Source organism: Alligator mississippiensis, chromosome 1 (assembly GCF_030867095.1).
Source record: "Alligator mississippiensis isolate rAllMis1 chromosome 1, rAllMis1, whole genome shotgun sequence".
NCBI classification, from domain to species: domain Eukaryota; kingdom Metazoa; phylum Chordata; order Crocodylia; family Alligatoridae; genus Alligator; species Alligator mississippiensis.
Genome location: NC_081824.1, coordinates 19,341,823 through 19,360,845, shown reverse-complemented (window position 1 = coordinate 19,360,845; position 19,023 = coordinate 19,341,823). Strand labels below are relative to the sequence as shown.

The 19,023-nt window shown below is 44.8% G+C and overlaps 1 protein-coding gene across 3 annotated transcripts in view; it reads right to left on the bottom strand.

Annotated features, from left to right (window-relative positions):
* The window catches only part of LDAH (lipid droplet associated hydrolase), a 212,529-nt gene extending 194,179 nt beyond the window's left edge, over positions 1 to 18,350 (bottom strand). The window contains exons 1-2 of one of the 3 annotated variants that reach the window (XM_059729282.1): positions 18,228 to 18,350; positions 10,834 to 10,995 (exon numbers count right to left, since the gene is read on the bottom strand). In XM_059729282.1, the coding sequence (XP_059585265.1) occupies positions 10,834 to 10,995; positions 18,228 to 18,261 (196 nt within the window). In that variant the 5' untranslated portion in view covers positions 18,262 to 18,350. The remainder of the gene's footprint in view (positions 1 to 10,833; positions 10,996 to 18,227) is intronic. The other 2 variants (XM_019481514.2, XM_019481521.2) reach the window with 2 other exon arrangements.
* Between the last annotated feature and the right edge of the window lie 673 nt (positions 18,351 to 19,023).

Genomic DNA, 19,023 nt, shown 5'->3' with positions numbered 1-19,023 from the left:
CCTGGCCATGCTCCTGGACCAGTGACACCTTGGCACCTAGCCCTGCTAACCTGGCCTTTCCTGAACTGCAAACCTCTCATCAGATCTTTCCCTCTCTTGACTCCATGCTGAGGCTCTGGATCCATCTTTCTCCTGGCCCCTCCTGGGCCATGAGGCACTGACTCTGCTTCATGCACCTCCCAGACTGTGAATCGCTGGCTTTCCAACAGATCTTTGAAGTCCCCACACTTTCTTGAACAGGCCCCTCCTCCAATGTATTCCCATTTTCTCAATGAGAAACGCTTCTTTTTACATAGTCAAAATGGTGCGTTGTCATAATCTATCTGGAGAGAGTTTGCCTCACATCCTTACCACCTGTGCATCACATATTGCTGGGGCACTGGAAAATCTTTGGGGTACTTGAGTAAAATGATACTGTTTTTCCTCGAATGTGAATCCAAATTTATACCAGCATTCTTGTGCCAACGGAACAGCAAAAAATGCATTAGCCAAGTCCAGCACTGAAAACCATTTCACCCCTCCTGCTATGGCTGCTAGAATTTCAGGGTATTTTGCCACAACAGGAGCTATGAAATGAGTCATTGCATTCAAGGCTCTGAAGTCTATTGTTAGTCTCCGGGTTTTCCCATTTGCCTTCAGAATGGGACAACTTGGGAAACCGCACATTAGGCATCTGTACTGTCACTTCCTGACTCAACAAACTATATATTGTGGGTTGTAATCCCACTCCAGCTTCTGATGGATATTTATATTGACTCTGTGGCTGAAGGTCTGGTCCCTCGATCAAGACATAAAGCCTGTATCTTGCCACATTTCAACTTTTGCTTTGCCCAACCTTAGGAAATGCCTGCATCCACTCATCCTGATCAATCCTATCAATTACAGCAGGAGTCTTGATAGCTGCACAATGATACACTGCCGAAATCAACACACTCTTTTCCTCTACTGGTCGTTTCCACAGACACCCATTAGCTAAATCCAGCAGTACTCATCCCTGCTGCAAAGCCATTATTTCTAAAATTCCATTCTCACCGTCTCCTCCTGGGTTATCCTTCTGTATGCCATATTTCTCCCAAAACTTTCACTCTCCTATTTGTCACAATAGGTTGGGTTACTAGTGAGTCCTCTAACTCTCCAGTTATAGGACTGCAGTTGCAAATGATTAGGGTCCATCAAAACCCCATCTGGAACCCAATGCTGTTCAAAATGCTGATAGAGGCTCCAGTATCAAACAGCATGTGGGGTTTCCACATTCTCCTTGTCTCCCACTAAAGCTTGAATGGTTGGGCGCGGGCGCCCCCAGTAGTCAAAGCAAACCTGTCCTACTAGCCCCCAGGCACTTGGGGAGTGGGGCATCTTTATTGTGAGTCAGGAGGTGCTGAAGGCTGAACTGACTGATGTGGGTCTGGCTCTGCTCCTTCTGCTAGCTCCTGTGTCCAAATGACCCCTGTCAATCTCTTCACCAATGCGTTAGTGGGATCCCCATTCCACTTGTCTCCATCTTTCTCCCATACACATACATTTCTTCCAGACCTCTGTCCGGAGGGAATCACGACCTTCCTCATTCTGACCCTCTCTGCAGATTCCACATTTCATCCTACCTCTGAGTCCTTGACCTCTACTTGCACCTCTTTCCCTGAATCCCACCTTGTGCTGAGGAGTGCCAAACTTCTAGGAAGGTAGTCCATTGTCACTAAATGTAACTGCTTGTTGTGGTTCTCCTCTATCACCCTTATTCCATACCTCCTTTTTAGGACCATTCTCCCTGTATATTATTCCTGCCTTTCAAATGCAAGTTTTCAACTCGGGCCACTGCATAGCATCATCAGTAGGTCCTAATGTGACTTTTCTCCTGTGAAACCAACTCTTCTATTAGGGTGGTCTTGAATCTCAAATCAAAGTTTTATAATCTCTATTTCCCAGCTGTGGAATCAAACCTGATGCACATCCTAACAACTGCTTCCTCTGGATATAAGATTCAAGACCTTCTATGGGTTTCTGCACTTTCATAAAGTATAACTGAACACTATCCAAGCACCTAAAAGTGCAGTCAAAATGCTTGTAGCCCACCTGTATGAGTTATTTCCAACTGGCTGGCCATCACCCAAAGCCACTTTAATCACTGACCAGATCTTTGAATTACAACTAGCTTCAGCTGCAGTTTGGCAGTCAGAAACAATCGATCCTGTCTGATTCAAACACTCTGCAAACCACTGAATGGCTGTATCCTTGTTTAACGGACCTAAGTTCATAGCTGGTGCTCTCACCTGTTCTGGTGCTAAAGGAGCAGTTAGTGACAGTCTGTTCTACCCTGCACTGCTGCTGATCTGGTGCAGTACCATCTCCTGCTCCCCCTGCAGCTGGAGTTTATTCCATCTTTTTAATCTGCTGTGTTACTACTGGAGCCATAGGACACTGTTCCATCTTTTCCTTTACATCATGCAACTCCTGCCTCAAAGGAGCATAAGGACTCAAAGCTTTAGCATCTTCAGATAGCATCTACCTCCATCTTCCGGCAGCATCTACCTCCACCAGGGTCCAGGGAATCTCAATCCAACCAAATGTTTTCATTCCAGTTACCAGGCTGCCTCAAACCAGCTGTGATGGCCACCACTACTCCCTGCTTCTCCTGCAGCTGACCCGGAAAGCTATAAATCGCCTCTCGACAACACTGGTGGTTTACCTTTGACCCATTCTGCTCTTTAGCATCCCATATAACTGCTCATATTCCTGCCTGTGCTTCAGCAAGGTTCTCTTTAAAATTGCCAAAGTTCACTCTCCAATGTCTTACATTTACACTCGGGTCTCTCTTTATGCAAATTTATTTTGTGCAAATTTGCTTATATGCAACGACCTTATTTATACCAGAATTTGCTTTGTGTGAGAAATCCAACTCTACGCGAAGTCGGCCAGCAATGAGCTCCCTGCAGCCTGGCAGAGTTCCAGCCTGCAGGGAGCTGGGAAGAAGTGGAAGAAGGTGGTGAGACAGTACATGCGCATGGCCCCAAGTAGCCTTGAAGGCAGCTCCAGCAGGTAAGTCAGGCGGGGAGAGAGGGGGATTGTGTCCCTTGTAGGGAGAGAGCTGGGCTGGGCTGGGCTGGGCTGGGGCTGCTGTCCAGCCAAAGGGGGGGGGCCTTAGGGCCCAGGGCCGCAGTGTGCAGCTGCAGGGCCCCAGCAGGGAGCAGGACAGAGCCTCCAGTGGCTTGTTGCAGGAGGGGGAGGGCCAGCTCCCCGCTGTTGTGCACAATTCTAAGGGGAAGGGGTGGGCGCACGGGCACAGTGGGCCCTGGGCCTGGCTCGGCTCCTCTCCCTGCCTGGTCCCAGCGCCCCAAACCCCACTTCTCTGGCCACGTGCCTCCTGTGGCACAGGGCTGTGCCCCTCAAAGTGCAACAGGCACAGGAAGCGCGTTCCCAGGGCAGTGCAGGATGATCAGATGCCATTCCCTGCCACCCTGCTTCCCTGCCCCGGGTGCCTCTCTAGTCCGGCAGATGTGACCAGGAGCGGCTGGGAACAGCAGGGCTGTGCGGAGAGGCTACGAGCTCCCTGTTGTACCGGGTCATGCCTACCGAGGCACCTGGGGCAGGGAAGCAGGGAACAGTAGGACCACGTGGAGAAGGTGTTGCCAAGGCAGTGCAGGGCGAGCATGCCCACTGCACATGCTGCTGCTTGCAGCACAGATCTCACATCCTCTCCATGCAGCAGTTACTGTATTGTGTGATTACTGTTTGAATTTGTTAGGGGGGAGGGGGCAGTAGTGAGGCTCGTACGCATCTCTACCAACTACATGTAATAATGGATTTGCTTTGTGTGAATTCACTTTATGGGAGGTCTTTTTGGAATGCAACCCTCGCATAAAGAGGGACCTGAGTATATTCCTTAATTCATCTCTCTTGTGCTGTTGCCTTCTGTATAACAGCTGCCTATAAAGCCTCTGCAATCATTTGACAGTGATGAATTTTCAACTGCTTAATCTTTTCTTCCAGATCCTTAACCTGGTCTCTCAAAGCCTGCACCTCCTCTTGGGACTGCATTGCTACATCCTGTGCTCCCTCAGCAGCCATCCATAGAGCCCACCTGGCTGCTGCTTTTCTTTTATGTTTCCCTGGTCAGGGCTTACCGCCAGTAGCATACACCATGTATGTCTTACATGCATTTTTTAGTCCATCCACTCCGTGAAAAGCCCCAAGCGTCCATGAGTCAAGAAAGCCCTTTCCTTTTCACGCACTGAAACAACAAACTTTCCTGCTCCTCCTTTTCATCAAGCCATATATTGGGTATTGTCATTGTACAAAAGGTAACTGTCCTTTTTAATTCCATAATGAATCTCTCTCTCTCTCTTTCAGAAACACGCCCTGTGTTTTCCAGCCCACCACGCCGGACTGCAGGGGAACAAAAAGCCCCCAGTGGGGGCTTCACTTCCCTCCACACTGGGCATACCCCAGCTGGAGGAGCCAGTGCCTGGCTGGCCCAGTGCATTTGTCCCCCAGGCCCTGCCTCTCACTTCTGTCTCTAGCCTAAATACCAGCATGCCAGACATCAAAATTAAGGCATGCTTACCCACCACAGTGGGTAAGCATGCCTTAATTCAAACAGTAATTTCTTTGAAATAGGTTTGCTCTTTTTAATAGTGATAAATTACTTTAATGTGTGGCATGTTTGCATCTAACATGCAACACCTGAGTTACTCACACAATTAATAGGATGTCTACAAGGCACTTCCAAGTTAGAATAATTCACTCAACTTCACTATTAGCACCTGCAACCTAAATGCCAGCACTTTGGTCAGACAATGCCAGCCTGTTAATCCTGAATCTCAAAGTGAAAATTGTTACATTTAAGTCAGAGCAGGGTCATAACACAAAGATTTCCAGATATTTCTGGTTATTATTTGAGCAGCACTGCCAGTTTGCAGGTGTTCCATAATATTGTTTAGGTTTTAAAAAACTCCAACCCAGAGACAAAACTAGAGAGAGGTTTCCTTCCCCTATTTAAAGTGAGATACATTTCCAGTTTTCAGAGTTGCAGGGGCAAACCTGAAAATATAAATCTTGAAGGATTAAAAACTGGTTTTTGTTTTTTAAATGTCATGATTTTTAAGCCAAATTAAGGGAAAGGTAAAATGGACTCAATGTTTCCCCTGCTGCTGCCCAGACAACAAGGAGCCAACACCCTGACCTGAACGCAGAGGTGAGACAGGATACGGCAAAGAAGAGCCTGTGCAGACAGAGGTGAGGAGCAGAAGCTGAGAAGGCGGGACTGGGGCAGGAGTATTAGGATAAAGGGAAGACAGAGAGAAGCAAGAAAGTGTTAAAGAGGGTAACATCAGGGGAGGACCAAAGTTTAGGAAAAAAAAACCCAGTATGCTATTATATCATTAAGTCTGTATCACATTGCACCTACAAGGGAACCAAACTAAGGTTGCATGAGAAATCTTAATTCGAACATTTTCTAATTTCTGAGTACTTGACTTTCCAAACTTAACACTCTTTTAATATAATCTTTTTTGAAAGCATCCTTCAAATGCATGGTCCTTGTTTCACCAACCATCAGTATTCATCATCCCTTGAAGAAAACACTGACATCTGCTTTGTCTCAGCCAATATTTACATCTCAGTTCAAAAACCACTAAGATTCATGTTGACAGAAATCATATCCTAGTTACTATAACCCTAGTCAGAAGGCCGGGCAGTGAGGCACTTTGGCAACTAACAGATTCAGACAGGTATAATTTTTCTCAAGTGACAGTCTATTTCAGATGCTAAGCATGGATTTGCAGAAAGCAGGGGTCCTAGAGAAAATGGAATTGAAAGACAAAGGATAGGGGGAAAGCTGAAGGCAGCTGAATAGGTCGGGGCGGCCAACTTGTGACACATGTACCACAAGTGACATGGGCAGTCTCTCAGCATAGCACACAGCGAAGAGACAGGCAGCACAGCAGCAGATAGGGCAGGGAGCAGAAAACTGAGCAGCAGATCAGTCAGAGGAAGGGGATGAGTGGCATTGGATTAGAGCTAATTTGTGGTACACCTGCCAAGAAGGTTGGAATAGATCAATAGGGATCTACAAGGCAGTTAACCCATTGAGGGACAGGGAAGAGATTCACCTTGTGGAGCAACTAAATCAAAAGATTCATCAACTTTTGTGAGCCCAAGCTCATTTCATCAGATGCTGTGAAGGCTTATACATCTCTGATTTAGTTACTCTGTAAAGTACATCTCTACCCTGCCTTCTGCCTGACTTCAGAGTAACACAGCTAACTCTTCCTACTAAGGGGTTATAAAAGATAGTTCACATAATTGGATACAAAAATCATAGTCCCTCTGAGACCATACTTTACACAATCCAGTCTGTGACTTATTTCTTGTACAACTTATCCATGATAAAGTGCATTTAACTTTTAAATTTTTAGCACATAAAAGGGATCTCTGTCTGTCATTACCCCCTCCCATCCCATTTGTATTATTTATAGTAGCAATACTGACCTTCTGGTTCCTAGCAGTTAACAATCGGCTAGGATATGGGTCTGGGAGAAAGCCAAGGGCCCTCAGCATCTCCAACTATGTCAGTGCCTGCCAGAAATGCACCCCCCTCCCCCCTACCATTCATTATCCCATGATCCAATACTTTATTTAATAGTCCATTTATTTTCTAAAATCTGTTTTCACAGTCAGGGAATTCCAACATGTATGCTCAAGGCTGAAAATAACAGCAAAAATGTCAATCAGCTGTTAGTAAAGGCTTCCAGACTGCATGAACAGAAAGGATGTTATGAATGTTTCATTTGCATCTGTTTCTGAGTCTCCGTTTAGTAAATGCAACGTTTGCAGAGTTCCAGCTAAACTGGTCTGTTCCGATCTATGTGGACTGCTATTCCATTGTCTCACATGCTATTTTTTCTTCTTTCACCTAAGGGCAGGTCCATGCTCAGGAACACATCTACAGCAAACAGGAGAAATAGTTACTTAAGTTGGCTGTTACTTCTGGGCTTAAGAGTAGACAGTATAGTACATCAGGTTCTCTTTTTGCAGGGTGCCTAGAAGACCTTGCTTTAGAAAAAAAAAAAAAAAAAAAAGAAAAAGATCATCTGCAGCAGTGCCTTAGTGAGAAACTCTCCAATGTCCTTGATGATCTTGACACACTTGATCACTGGGACAGCCTCAAGAAGGACATCCATGAGGTGTGCAAAGAGCTCTCTAAGCTTCTCCATAAAGAAACACCAGGACTGGTTCAATGACAGTGGCATAGAAATTCAAGCTCTCATTGACAGGAAAAGGAGACTTCAAAGCCAGGATGAATGGCATCAGCTTCAAACAGAAGCAAAGCATTTTATCACCACATTAAAAACCAAGACCGAGAGAAAAATATGAGCGTGAAAGAACAAGTGGTGGGAAGACGAAGTGAAAGAGATTCAAAGGTTTCCTGACAGCCACAACGTGTAATTTTCTCCAGCACATCAAAAGCTATATATGGGCCAAGCGCATAAGAAGCCATCCCTCTGAGGTCCCACCGCTCTTTAAGGACACCTCCACTATCGTCACCGAGTGGAAGGAGCATTTTCAAGAATTCTTGAACCAAAATTCTAATGTTGAACACAAAACCACTGAAGCCATTCCACAACACCCCACTACTAGGTGACTTGTACTTTCACCCATTAATGGGGTGTTGTGAAATGGTTTCAGTGGTATTGTCTTCAATATCAGAATCTCAGTTGTGGAGTTTTTGAAAGATCCGCCAACTTACCAAAAAGGCCTATTAAGCCGATGAAGAACAACAAAGCACGTGGTCATGATGGAATACCAGCTGAAATGTATAAGCACAGTGGATAAAAGCTCTCAGCAACAACACACCATAATTATGAAAATCTGGAAACACAAACAGATTCACAGTGACTTGAGAGATGCCAGAATCGTAACCATAGACAGGTAAGACCACAGCAATTACCATGGTACTGCACTCCTGCCCTCACCTGTATTCTCCTCACTGAAAAGATCTATCCAAGTCCCAATGTTGTTTCAGACCACTCAGATACAACAGACACGATCTTTGTGGCATTTCTTCTGCAGCTGTCCAGCAACAAACATCACTGAGCTCTTTATATGCCTTTTGCTGAACTGACTACAGTCTTTGCCCTATGAAAGATCCTGATGAGATCTGGATGTCCATCAAAATGTGTTAACATCAGATTTCTTCATAACAACATGACAGCAACAGGCCTAAGCAGTGGCTTGGAAAAGGACCCTTCACTAATAGAACTGGAGTCAAGCAAAGATGTGCAATTGTACCAACACTGTTTTCCAGCTGTATCACAGCTATTCTGTATCTCATTGCTGATAGGCTTCCATCTGGAGTCAGCACCCAGCATCACATGGACAGGAATCTCTTTAACTAATCAACCAGTTATGTTCCAAGTACAAAATAACCAACTCTCCCATTACTGATCTTCAACACACTGACAATTGTGTCATGTGTGCCCACTCAACTGAAGCTTATCTTGCTGGGATCCTATGATCCCTGCCGACTTCCTGCCCCTGGGGCAGGGGGCTGGACTCGATGATCCTCTGGGGTCCCTTCCAGCCCAAATTTCTATGAAATCTATGAAGTCGCTTTTAATTGCTTCTGTGACGTACATGGAATGCTTGGACTCGATATCAACCTCACAAAAACCAAGATACTTTAGCAACCCACACCAAACCAGCCAGCTGTTCCTCTGCATATTACAATTAGAGGGCAGTGCTTAGGGAATGTTGAGCATTTCCCCTCTTTGGGTAGCCACATTTTCCAAGAAGTAAACATAGATAATTATATTCAACACTGGATAAAATCTGCTAGTGCTATGATTTGGGAGACATCCAAAAGGTGTCCTTGATAATTATGAAATCATGACCCAAACAAAATTCTTGTTTGGTTGTAGTTATTTCTAACCTATTGTACAGGTGTAAAACTTGGATGACATAGGAAACACCTGAAAGCTTTGAAATATGACTAGTGATATCTTCAGAAGATCCTCCATATCAGTTAGAAGGACAGGAGAATGAATGCACAAGCATTCTGGCTCAAGCAAACACTACAAGCACTGCAACTGTGTTTATATAGCACCAGCTCTGTTGAACAGGATACGTCATAATGATGCCTGACAAATCAGCTCCCAAATCAAATCCTATACTCCCAACTCACTTATGGTCACAAGTCTAGAGCAGGTCTAGGTCTTATTTTATGGGCAAAATAAGAGCTATCTTACAGACCAGTCGGAAAAAATACGATATTAAACACCAAGACCTGAGAGACATGGGGTGCTGACGGATATGCACTCCCTGCTGTAACTCATGGAGCTTTGCAGGAAGCACCATGAATTACAGCAATTCCCCAGACCCGCAGGTGTTTGCTGTTCCCCTGCAGTTTTGGTGCCGTCTTCAGAATAGAGGTGCGGGGGTGGGGGGAAGGGAGAGGGAGTTTGGTCTGGGGTTTGCCCAGCCTGTGCTGAAGGGTCGGGTGGGTGGATTGGAGCTCCCTGTACTAAGGGTTCAGTGCCCTCAATCACAAACATCCTCACTGGTGCCATGAAGTATGACAAGGCATCAATCATAATGAGCCTCTTGCTACGGAGGTGGACAGGTGAGACAAAGCGAAAGAGTTGTGACCTGACGTCACCAGGGTCTAGTCCTTTCTCCCAGAACAGTTTGCCATGTCTTCAGTTGAATATGTGGATCTCAAATCGGCCTCTTCAATCATCTCCAGACTCTCCAATTACTTCCTATTTACTGGTAAACTCTCAGGCTTGTAGCAAGGGTTGATTATTTTATTATACATTAATAAGCTTCTACCCAATTATACTCCAGAAAAATCACAATTAGGTACCTAAACCTGGGAGGTAATGAGAAGCCTACATGTTCAATCATTTTACTCGTGCAACAGATGCAAACGCAAAGAAGCTGTTTTCATGCAAACCATGAAACAACAAGGCTTTTTTTTAACTTGCTCTTAGCATGTTTTCACTGTACTAAAGTTTAGTTAAAAAAAAAAAAACTACTTTGAAGTCAAATACATAATAAGCTTGCAAACTTGATAATAGGAGGGTCTTTTATTTCAATACTGTGCAATTCCTTATAATTAGTATTCTCTCTTAAATATAATACTTTGCCATGTTAAGCAAGTTAGAAACATCAAAACTGTTTCCAAATAATCAGTCACTACTGAATTCACTTGGATACTTAAACTGATATGCTACATTTGATCACTCTAAGTCGAATCCTGCCTCCACTAATGCCAACTGCAAAAGTCTCATTAACTTCAGCTGTCCCTAAAATTTTAAAATACAAGCCATACTAAATACGATTAATAATAAAATTTAGAATTTTAAAACCATTATCCCTAAAGTAAGGATATTTTATTTTAAAGATTTACTGACAAGTTTTTCCCCTCTTCTGATCATTTGACTGGAATACATGCAAGGCTGACAAGTCAGCGATATGGTTACAAACAAAAACCCAAGAAAGAGAAACAGTCAGGAGGAGAATTGGACAAGACAATCCATGGGCAGATGCAACATAAACCTCATGCTGAAAGGAAATAACAGTAAAATGCATTCAAACATTTTCAAATGCAGCTGCATACAGCACCATTTGTAACAGAGACAGTGCCAGTATTTGGAAACTAGAAAAAAGTATGATTCTGCAATTAATACACAAAACTAAGTAGAGGGATTTTGAAGTAGAGGCAAGAATAGTACCCAAATTCCCTGTGCAATTTACCAAGTAATTTATTTTCATGTTTAAATATAACTTACCAGCATTCCTCTAATTAAAAAGTGTAGTCTTTTTTTTAAAAAAACTTACCAGGAATAATCAGAAATAAGAGCCTGGGGACATCTGTACTTTCACCGTTCAAGAGGTCTCTCCAGGGCCCACACTTCAGGACCTGAGTAGCGGCTCCACAACAGTATATGAATTCTTCATGCAGAGGAATCTGGTCTTCAGAGACCCGTCTCATGCTTGCTGCTAAACAGATAAAGATATTGTTACAACTGAACAGTCAGTATCAATGTATAAGCAGCACCCTTACATTATGCACTTCATCATTAAAGCATAAATAACTGAAGAAACACAGTTCCCATTTCCATTGGTGAATTAAACAAAGGTCTGATTCAGTAGGTGATACTTTACATCCACTAACTCAGGACGCTGGGTGGCATATGTTCTAGGGCTTGACAGAAATGTATGTGGATGTACCAGGCCAAAACACACTACAATCATTCCACCTACTATGCTTCTTGCACAATCTTGTCCTCAAACTGGGAAGGGGACTTGACAAAGGCAAAACCCCCAGCATTACATATTCACAAAGTGCATACTCAGTCCAATAATGAAAGCAAAATGTTTCCAATGAAGCAGGATATTCCTGTTCTTCTGCTTTAACAAGACGCTTAACTGCAAACTACATTTTCAACACAATAAATACGAGCGATGCCCATACGTACACGCCTACATGCCACCAGACCTTTTTGAAGGGTGCCTTGAGATGTGAGGAGATGAGAGGTGTTAAAAGATAAGCAGATAAATCAAGCATGTAAACACAGGCTCAGGCTTGTCTCTGCCTGGACAGTCCCCCACTCCCACTGTGAGGCCCCTCTGCAAGGCGCAAGCACCACACTCTATAAATTAGTTTTTGTAATTAGGCACCACTCAATTTACAAGTTATGGAGGGGGACCTCAAGTCCAAAAAGGATGAGAACCACTGCCTTAGCCACTGAATGCCAATGTCTCTCATTCCTTGTGTTCTAACCGCCTTAAGTTGTCCCAGAATATTTATAAGTCTGTTACCTAGAGCTATAAAGACTTCAAAAATTGTGTATGTGCATCTTTCAATTTAAAACATATCAATATCAATGTTTCCTGAAATCATAGTCTAAATACATTGTTTATGTTATTACATAGTATTACAGATATATGGAAGGAAAAAGAGCCACACAAAACATATTCAAGTGACATCTTTAATTCAGAGACTGTTGCTTGTCCCCTTTCGCTCATCATGTTCATGACAAGCAACATATTTAGAAACTGCTAATGTCCAACTGGATGTCACACATGTTGGTAGGACCTGTTTTTCCACCCCTCTTCTATACCTTCCTAAGCATCACAGTGTTAGGCAAAAAGTATACATGTACATCTGCTAGCTAGTTATGAATTAAAATGTCATCAAGATAAACTATGAGACAGCCTTGAGCATTTGCCAAATGAATCATTTATCAAAGGGTAGCAGGTGCATTTTTCAAACTAAGACTTGGCAAGTCATAATCCTGGCCTTGTTTTTTTTAATATCATTACATGCAAGTGATCCTTGCATCATCACTTAGGGCTATATCTAATCCTAGGTGCCTACATGTTAGGTGCTGGAACTCCTAACTCCTAAGTGGAGAGTTGGTTGCCTATGTTCCCTATAGAATAAATGGACAGTTAAGTGCCTCCAAAGGACAACTGAAAAAAAAAAAGCTAGACACTGAAGAGGAATCCACTTAAATGGATCCACCTAAGACTCCAATAGGAAATGTTCAGGAGTCTTCTAAACTCCCATCCCTTTTGCCCCACAATCACTTGGATGCAAGGCTTAACCTAAAGCAAACACTTAGAGAATTACGAATTAAGAAGAAATTGCAAAGTTTTCACTACAAATAATATATGGATCGCATTAAGCCTCTTTGACACTAAACACTTCAACAAATTCATTTTTTAAATGAAGTGATGCTCAATTCACAAGTTAGAGAAGATCCCCATTGAGAACCACTGGCTTAAATAAAATGCACTTGTGATGCCATTCGGGCATTTGAAGTAATTGGATGGATCTCCAGTGGGTATTTACTGTGTAACAAATAAAGGAAGATGCTCATTGATACCTAACGTAACCAAGATAGTAAAATGATCTATACATAGCAAGAGCCAGAGATTTTGCAGAGGAATTATAGCATAGCCTGGAGGTTTCTCAGAAAGAGAAGCCTGAAAAATGACCTGTAGTCAAAAGATTAAAATATTTGTAGGAGAAATCTGCTCTGGTCTGAGCACACTTGGATTGATGAGGTGATCTGCAGTTTGAATAAAATGGGCCACAAAGTTTTCCGGGAACAGGGAGAAATGAGAAAAGTTATGGTGAACTTGAAACTTGCTAAGGAAGATGAGCTGCAGCAAGGGTTTAAGGAGCTAAACCATGAGCTCAGAAGGAAATCAAAGGGGCTCAGACCACAGTGCAAATCAGGTGCCTAGATGAAGCACTGAGCCAACCAGAGAATTTGGGCAAAACTGAACATTTATAAGTTTTCTAACCCATTTGTAACCCAGAGGCCCAGGACTGCTATTCCAGCTCAAATAAGGGTCACTATGTCTAAGGAACACACACACCAGGACAAAACTGCAATGGACCCATTTACAGACACCCAGCTGGGCTTCCAGATCCAGATGAGCCAACACCAAACAGAGAGCTAAGTCTTCTAAGAGACTGTAGCAAAGAATGAAGATCAGGCCCACCATTTCCATTTCAGTCTATTTATGAAACAGCAATGGTTCTGATATCATGTTGGTTAAGTTCTAACTAACAAATTATTCCCAGATGAGTTACATGCATCTGAAAAGGCACCAAGGAGACAGGATTTCAACATGGCTGTTCCACAAAATTGGGAATATAGGTATAGAAACTAAGGCTAGAAAATGACTGAGTTCTCCATTCAAACAAAATGGGTAGTCTGTGGCCCCTTGTTCATGTTATCTTACATTTATGCCATGACTAACACATTAATATGTGCACCTGCACCCAATTTAAGGTGCCATAAAATGGAATAAGAACCATAAAATGTTCCATACATAATGGAAAACATTTTTAAGGCACCATACAAACCAGCCATAAAGTTAACAGTGTAGCCAAGGCCGACAATCAGCTGATTGTCAAACCCAGGCACAGGCTGTTGAAGGGAAGGGGGAGAAGGAGAGGAATGAAAGGTATTGTTCTAGATTTAATTAAACCTCACTGAAAGCAAAGGCATAGTCAAAATACTGGGAACAGTTTAAACCCCTGGAAATAGCTAAAACAAAGCTTTGTATTGAAATCAGGACAGGAACAGAGCTTGAAACTGAAACCGTGAGTGCAAAGTCTCTTGCTGCTTATTGTTTGATTCCTGCTGTGATTAGGGGAAAAAAGGCTCTTTACATGTTTTGTAAATACTTAAGACTGAAACAAAGAAATAACCACTTCTAGTCCCAGTTTCTTTTTCCACCTGGAACAACCTCTAAAGGATCCTAAATTATTTTGGATAATGATTTGGGTCAAAAGGGCTAATACTGACACCACCTTGCTACAATCAAAACAAGACAAAGTAGGTCAGAAAGGAACAAGCATATGCTGAAAATTATGATGAATTATATACAACTCATTTTGTCTGTGGAATATGTGAAACCCACTTTCAACAACACACCCTCTCTAATTTAATAACTCCTTTCTGCCACCCAGGATCCACGTAGCCACATTTGACGCCAAACCACCAGCCAGCACATTCCTTCCATTTACCAAGTCCATCCTAGTTCCCTCCCAGCCTCCATACAAATCAGAATTGCTCAATTTAAATCAGCAATTCTCAGCCAGGGTGCCATCAGATCTTTTTAAGAATGCCACACAATATTAGGTGTGAAAACACCTACACAGAATTAAACCCAGGAATTTCAAAAACGAATCCATAGTGTAGAAACCATCTCTAAGCTACTGTGGCCTGAGTTCTTCGCTGCACAAGAACTAATGTATTATTTTTCTGTAGACAAGAAAGGAGTGAAAGCTAAGAGCTGACACTTTTGGAGTCTGAGCTGACATTTTTGGAGCCTGAGAACCACTGATTCAAATATTGAAAGCTAAACATGGTAGGGGAGGATGGGGAGGAAAAGGGAATACTTGAGCGTCACTGCTGGAAGCGCTGTACACAATGCAGGGAAAATCCGTGACAAAAATCAGGGGAAACAGGCATGATGAGAAAGTGGGAGCTGTAAAGGTGCAATGTGGTTTACACAATGGGTTGGAGATGAGAGCTCCTATGTATTACTACGATACAAAAAATCATAAGGTAATGATGAAAACAGCGAGGGATGTGCTCGATAGGAATGTGGTGGATGTGATAGGACCTGAAGAAAGCGGCCCAGACTGAGAGTGGCAAAGAAGTGGTCTGTACACTGATGATCCACAAAAGAGGTGCAAAGGGAGGCTGGAGCTGAGCAAGCAGACAGGAGCAGGAAGTTTTTCGTGTTTCTCTCTCCAGACATAGGTGCTAAAAGGGTTGACCAGAACCCTGAGGAGCCTTTAAAACGTCTTGGTGCACGGCCTCTCCACTCCCACGTAACAGCATTTGAGGAACCATGGGCCAGAACCTGTTCCAGCCATTAGCCACCAGACCAGACTCAGGACCTCGTGACACTTTACACTGAGCTGTACACATGTTGATCAGTGTTAGTGCTAGCGAGGGGGCTGGACCCAATGCTCTGCGAGGTCCCTTCTAGCCCCTAACAATCTCTGAATTTAGCCTGAGTTTGAAGCAGTGACTTCATGACAGCAGAGCACAGGAAGGCTGAAAGTTAAGAAGTCCCCTCCCTCCCATTCTAGGCTTCCCCCCTGCCCCTGCTCTCTGGGGCTCCCTCCGTTCCCTCCCAATCCCACTTACTTGTGGCTGCCTGTGTGGTCTGTCCCAGGGGAGCAGGCAGGGAAGGTTTAACCTGCCTGCCCAGCTGCCCTCACCACCACTGCCGCACTTTGGACCAGGCTCAGCGGGGGAGTTGTGTGGGAGCAGTGAGCCCCATCAGAAACAATTCTGCCCTGGAATGGTGCAACTCTGTGACACACTTCAGAAGTACTTAACTAATTTTGGGTGTTAACCTAGAGACAATCCAGGTATTAAGAGCTCCAGGAAAGAAACAAGGCTCTTAGGCACCTAAATCTGATCCTATTCCACCCTGCCTGAATACCTGAAAAAGCTGTTATTACCGTGGGTCCTCCTCCTCCTTGCTTTTTTGTGATCAATCTTAAGGGTCAGGTGATGACATGAATGGATGTTCACTTTCAGGGACTCAAACAGGATGAAACAGAATCATGTTTAGGCACCTGAATCCACTTCCACTCCCAACATGCGGTGGAACAGAATCTGGCCCATGCTCCCTCTATGCCAGGGACACACTGAAGAGACTTTCAGGCATCAATATCTTGACAACACACACTGGGTTCTCCTCCCACTGGAAGTCCCTTGCAAGGCTCTGACTATCCAAACTCAGTCCCCAGCTTACACACCTAAAGTCTCTTCATCCTAGGTCCAAATGACCCAATCACCATGATATGATGGTTACATTTCCAAGCAGCACCTGTGTTTTAGTAATGTTTTTTCTGTGCTGGATTAACAATGAAAGTTTCTAGCAAAGACTACTGCTTTAAGGAGATGATATACAAATGAAGTAACAATCAATGAATACAGAGAAGATCAGAACGCAAAAGACAAGCGACAGAAAGGAGGGAGGTGGTTGCAAAGAGAAGCAGCAGCAGCAGATGCTAAAGAAAGAACAACCATTTTGCTTAAACATTATTCTTGTTTCATGCATCAACCTTCCCTTTCTTCAGCAATTATTCTTCTGCAGCCAAACCATTTGCTTCCACCTCAGGAAAATCCCCTGCTGACAATGAATACTGAGAAGTGCTGCAGTATATGACCCACATCCGCACCACCATGCTTTCCTTCTTCCTTTCCCTTCTCCATTTCAGCTTTCCCCGTCTCTCACTATTTGTTCTACTTCCTTCTGCTCTGGACCCAGGCACTAACTTAGATCATTACTCTTTATGCTGACACTTCATTTTGATGATTCCCATGCAATATACAAACTTCAAATTAAAACTCTGCTGTCAGAACCACAACTGATTAAATTCAGGTCAGGCAACTGAATACTTTTTTTTTTTTTTCTTTTCAGTCCCAAAGCCGTGCACATAATATGGTAAACTCCTATAAAGTATGGATAATCAAACATGCTAACCTACACCTTACAAATCTGCCCCTCAGGTCAGGCAAGAACGATGCAGAATGCTTCCAGAATCAAGATACACCCATATTTATGAAACCAAATGGGAAGAAACCTGCTGGACAGTCTCATAAATGGAAGGTTATCATTCATCTTAGGAGAAGGCTGAGAAAAAAGGATCCGTGAGCTCTATTGCTGACAAGTTTTTAGCTGGGTAATAATATGTTTATATTCCCACAACCGTAAAGATCTTTATAGTTCATCGAGTTGAATGAGCTTGTGAACAGCTCCTACCATCCTAACGAAGCTCCGGAAGAAAACCATGCTAATTCATTATTGAAGTTACCGCCATTCTCAGGTAGCATTTGAACTCACGTAGGAACTTTTCATTGTCAGAAATTAGAAGCTGTAGGAGAGGAACAAGGTGCTAATTTAAGCCCAGCCCCTGCTCTGGGCCTCCTTGAGAGCCCCACTGGGAGTCAGGACAGCCCCCCTGCACCCTGGGGGGGCAGTTAATGTCTCAGTTGCCTGAAATACATCAAGCCTTCGCTCTACAAAGGGAGACTTAACTTTTGCTGCTGGATGAAGAGCTGCCTCATTCGATTGCTTGATGGGCTTAACACGAACCCTACCGGGAGCAAACCAAATCAGTGCCTTAAAGCGTCCCCATCGTTTTAATCTCCTTGGCAAGTTTCATCCCCTGGCCAGAGTGGCAGCAGGAGGAGCAGGAAGCAGAAGACACAGCAGCAAGTCTGGCAAGGTGCACAAGGCAGGGAGCAGAAAGCAGAGCAGCGGATCTCGGAGCACAGGGCAGGGAGCAGAAAGCAGAGCAGTAGCTGTGGTAGGGAACACGGGCAGGGAGCGGAAAGCAGAGCAGCACATCAGGCAGGGAAGAGAAAGCACAGATCAGCTAGGGAATCGGGGCAGAGAGCAGGAAGCGGAGCGGCAGACCGGGCAGAAACCAAAGCACTAGCTGTAAGAGCAGGAGATCAGGCAGGACGCCCGGGGCAGGGATCACACAACAGAGCCGTAGCTGCGCTAAGGAGCAAAAGCTCTGACAGGGAGCAGGAAGCAGAGCAGCAGACCGGGCGGGGCGCTGGGGCAGGGAGCAGGAGGCGGAGCGGCAGCCCGGGGGCGGACACGTGACGCGCGGCCCCGGCGCCAACGGCCGCTCTGACCCCGCCCCCCCGGGCCCGCGGCCGCGCACGCACCTTCCCCCGGCGGCGGCTCGGCAGCGCCCAGCATCCCCGCGCGAGCCCTCGGCGCACCGTCGGCCAGGCCGGGCGGAAGCAGCCGGCGGAAGGAGCACGCGTCTCGGCTTCTTCCGCCCGGCCTCGGGTGCTGCGCCCGGCCCCGCCCCTCTCGCGGGCGCGGTCCTTCCCCGCCCGCCTGCGTCTCCCCTTGCGCATGCGCCAAGTGTGCCGGGTGGCTGCTCGTGCTAGGGTTGCCCCGGGAGACGCAGAGCCCGCCCACCACGTGCAGCATGGGCCTGGCATGTGCTTCAATTAATTGCACATTTAAGGGGCTGGTTGGGTCACAGTCAAAAAATAAAAAATAAGAGAGTATATGGGAGTCAGCATCTTGCCCCATAGATGAGCAGCCTAGGGTGGCAAGAAAACATGTTAGAAACTATTTAAAAAAGCCAGGTGTGTACAAGTCCAGGGTGCATCATGCAAGGGACTAATGCCTGGGATTCCTCCCCAGCTCCCAGGGCAGTGAGCACCCTTGCAGCCTCCTTGTTATGAGCCTGTGACTTTGCTCCCTTCCTTTATTTTCTTAGGATTCAACTAGTTGCTACGTCTTTAGGGGCCCCCATACTTCCACCATTGGTGCAGCTAAAAGCTCCCCACTACCCTTATCCAGTCCTTTCCTTGAGCTCTTTGTATAATAATAAAAGAGAAGGGATGCAATCATTACCTGGGGAAGCGGTCACTTGGGAGCTAAAATGAGCCATGATCCTTGTACCAAGGGGTGTTTCCGAGTGACAGGCAGCACCGGCTGCCGTGC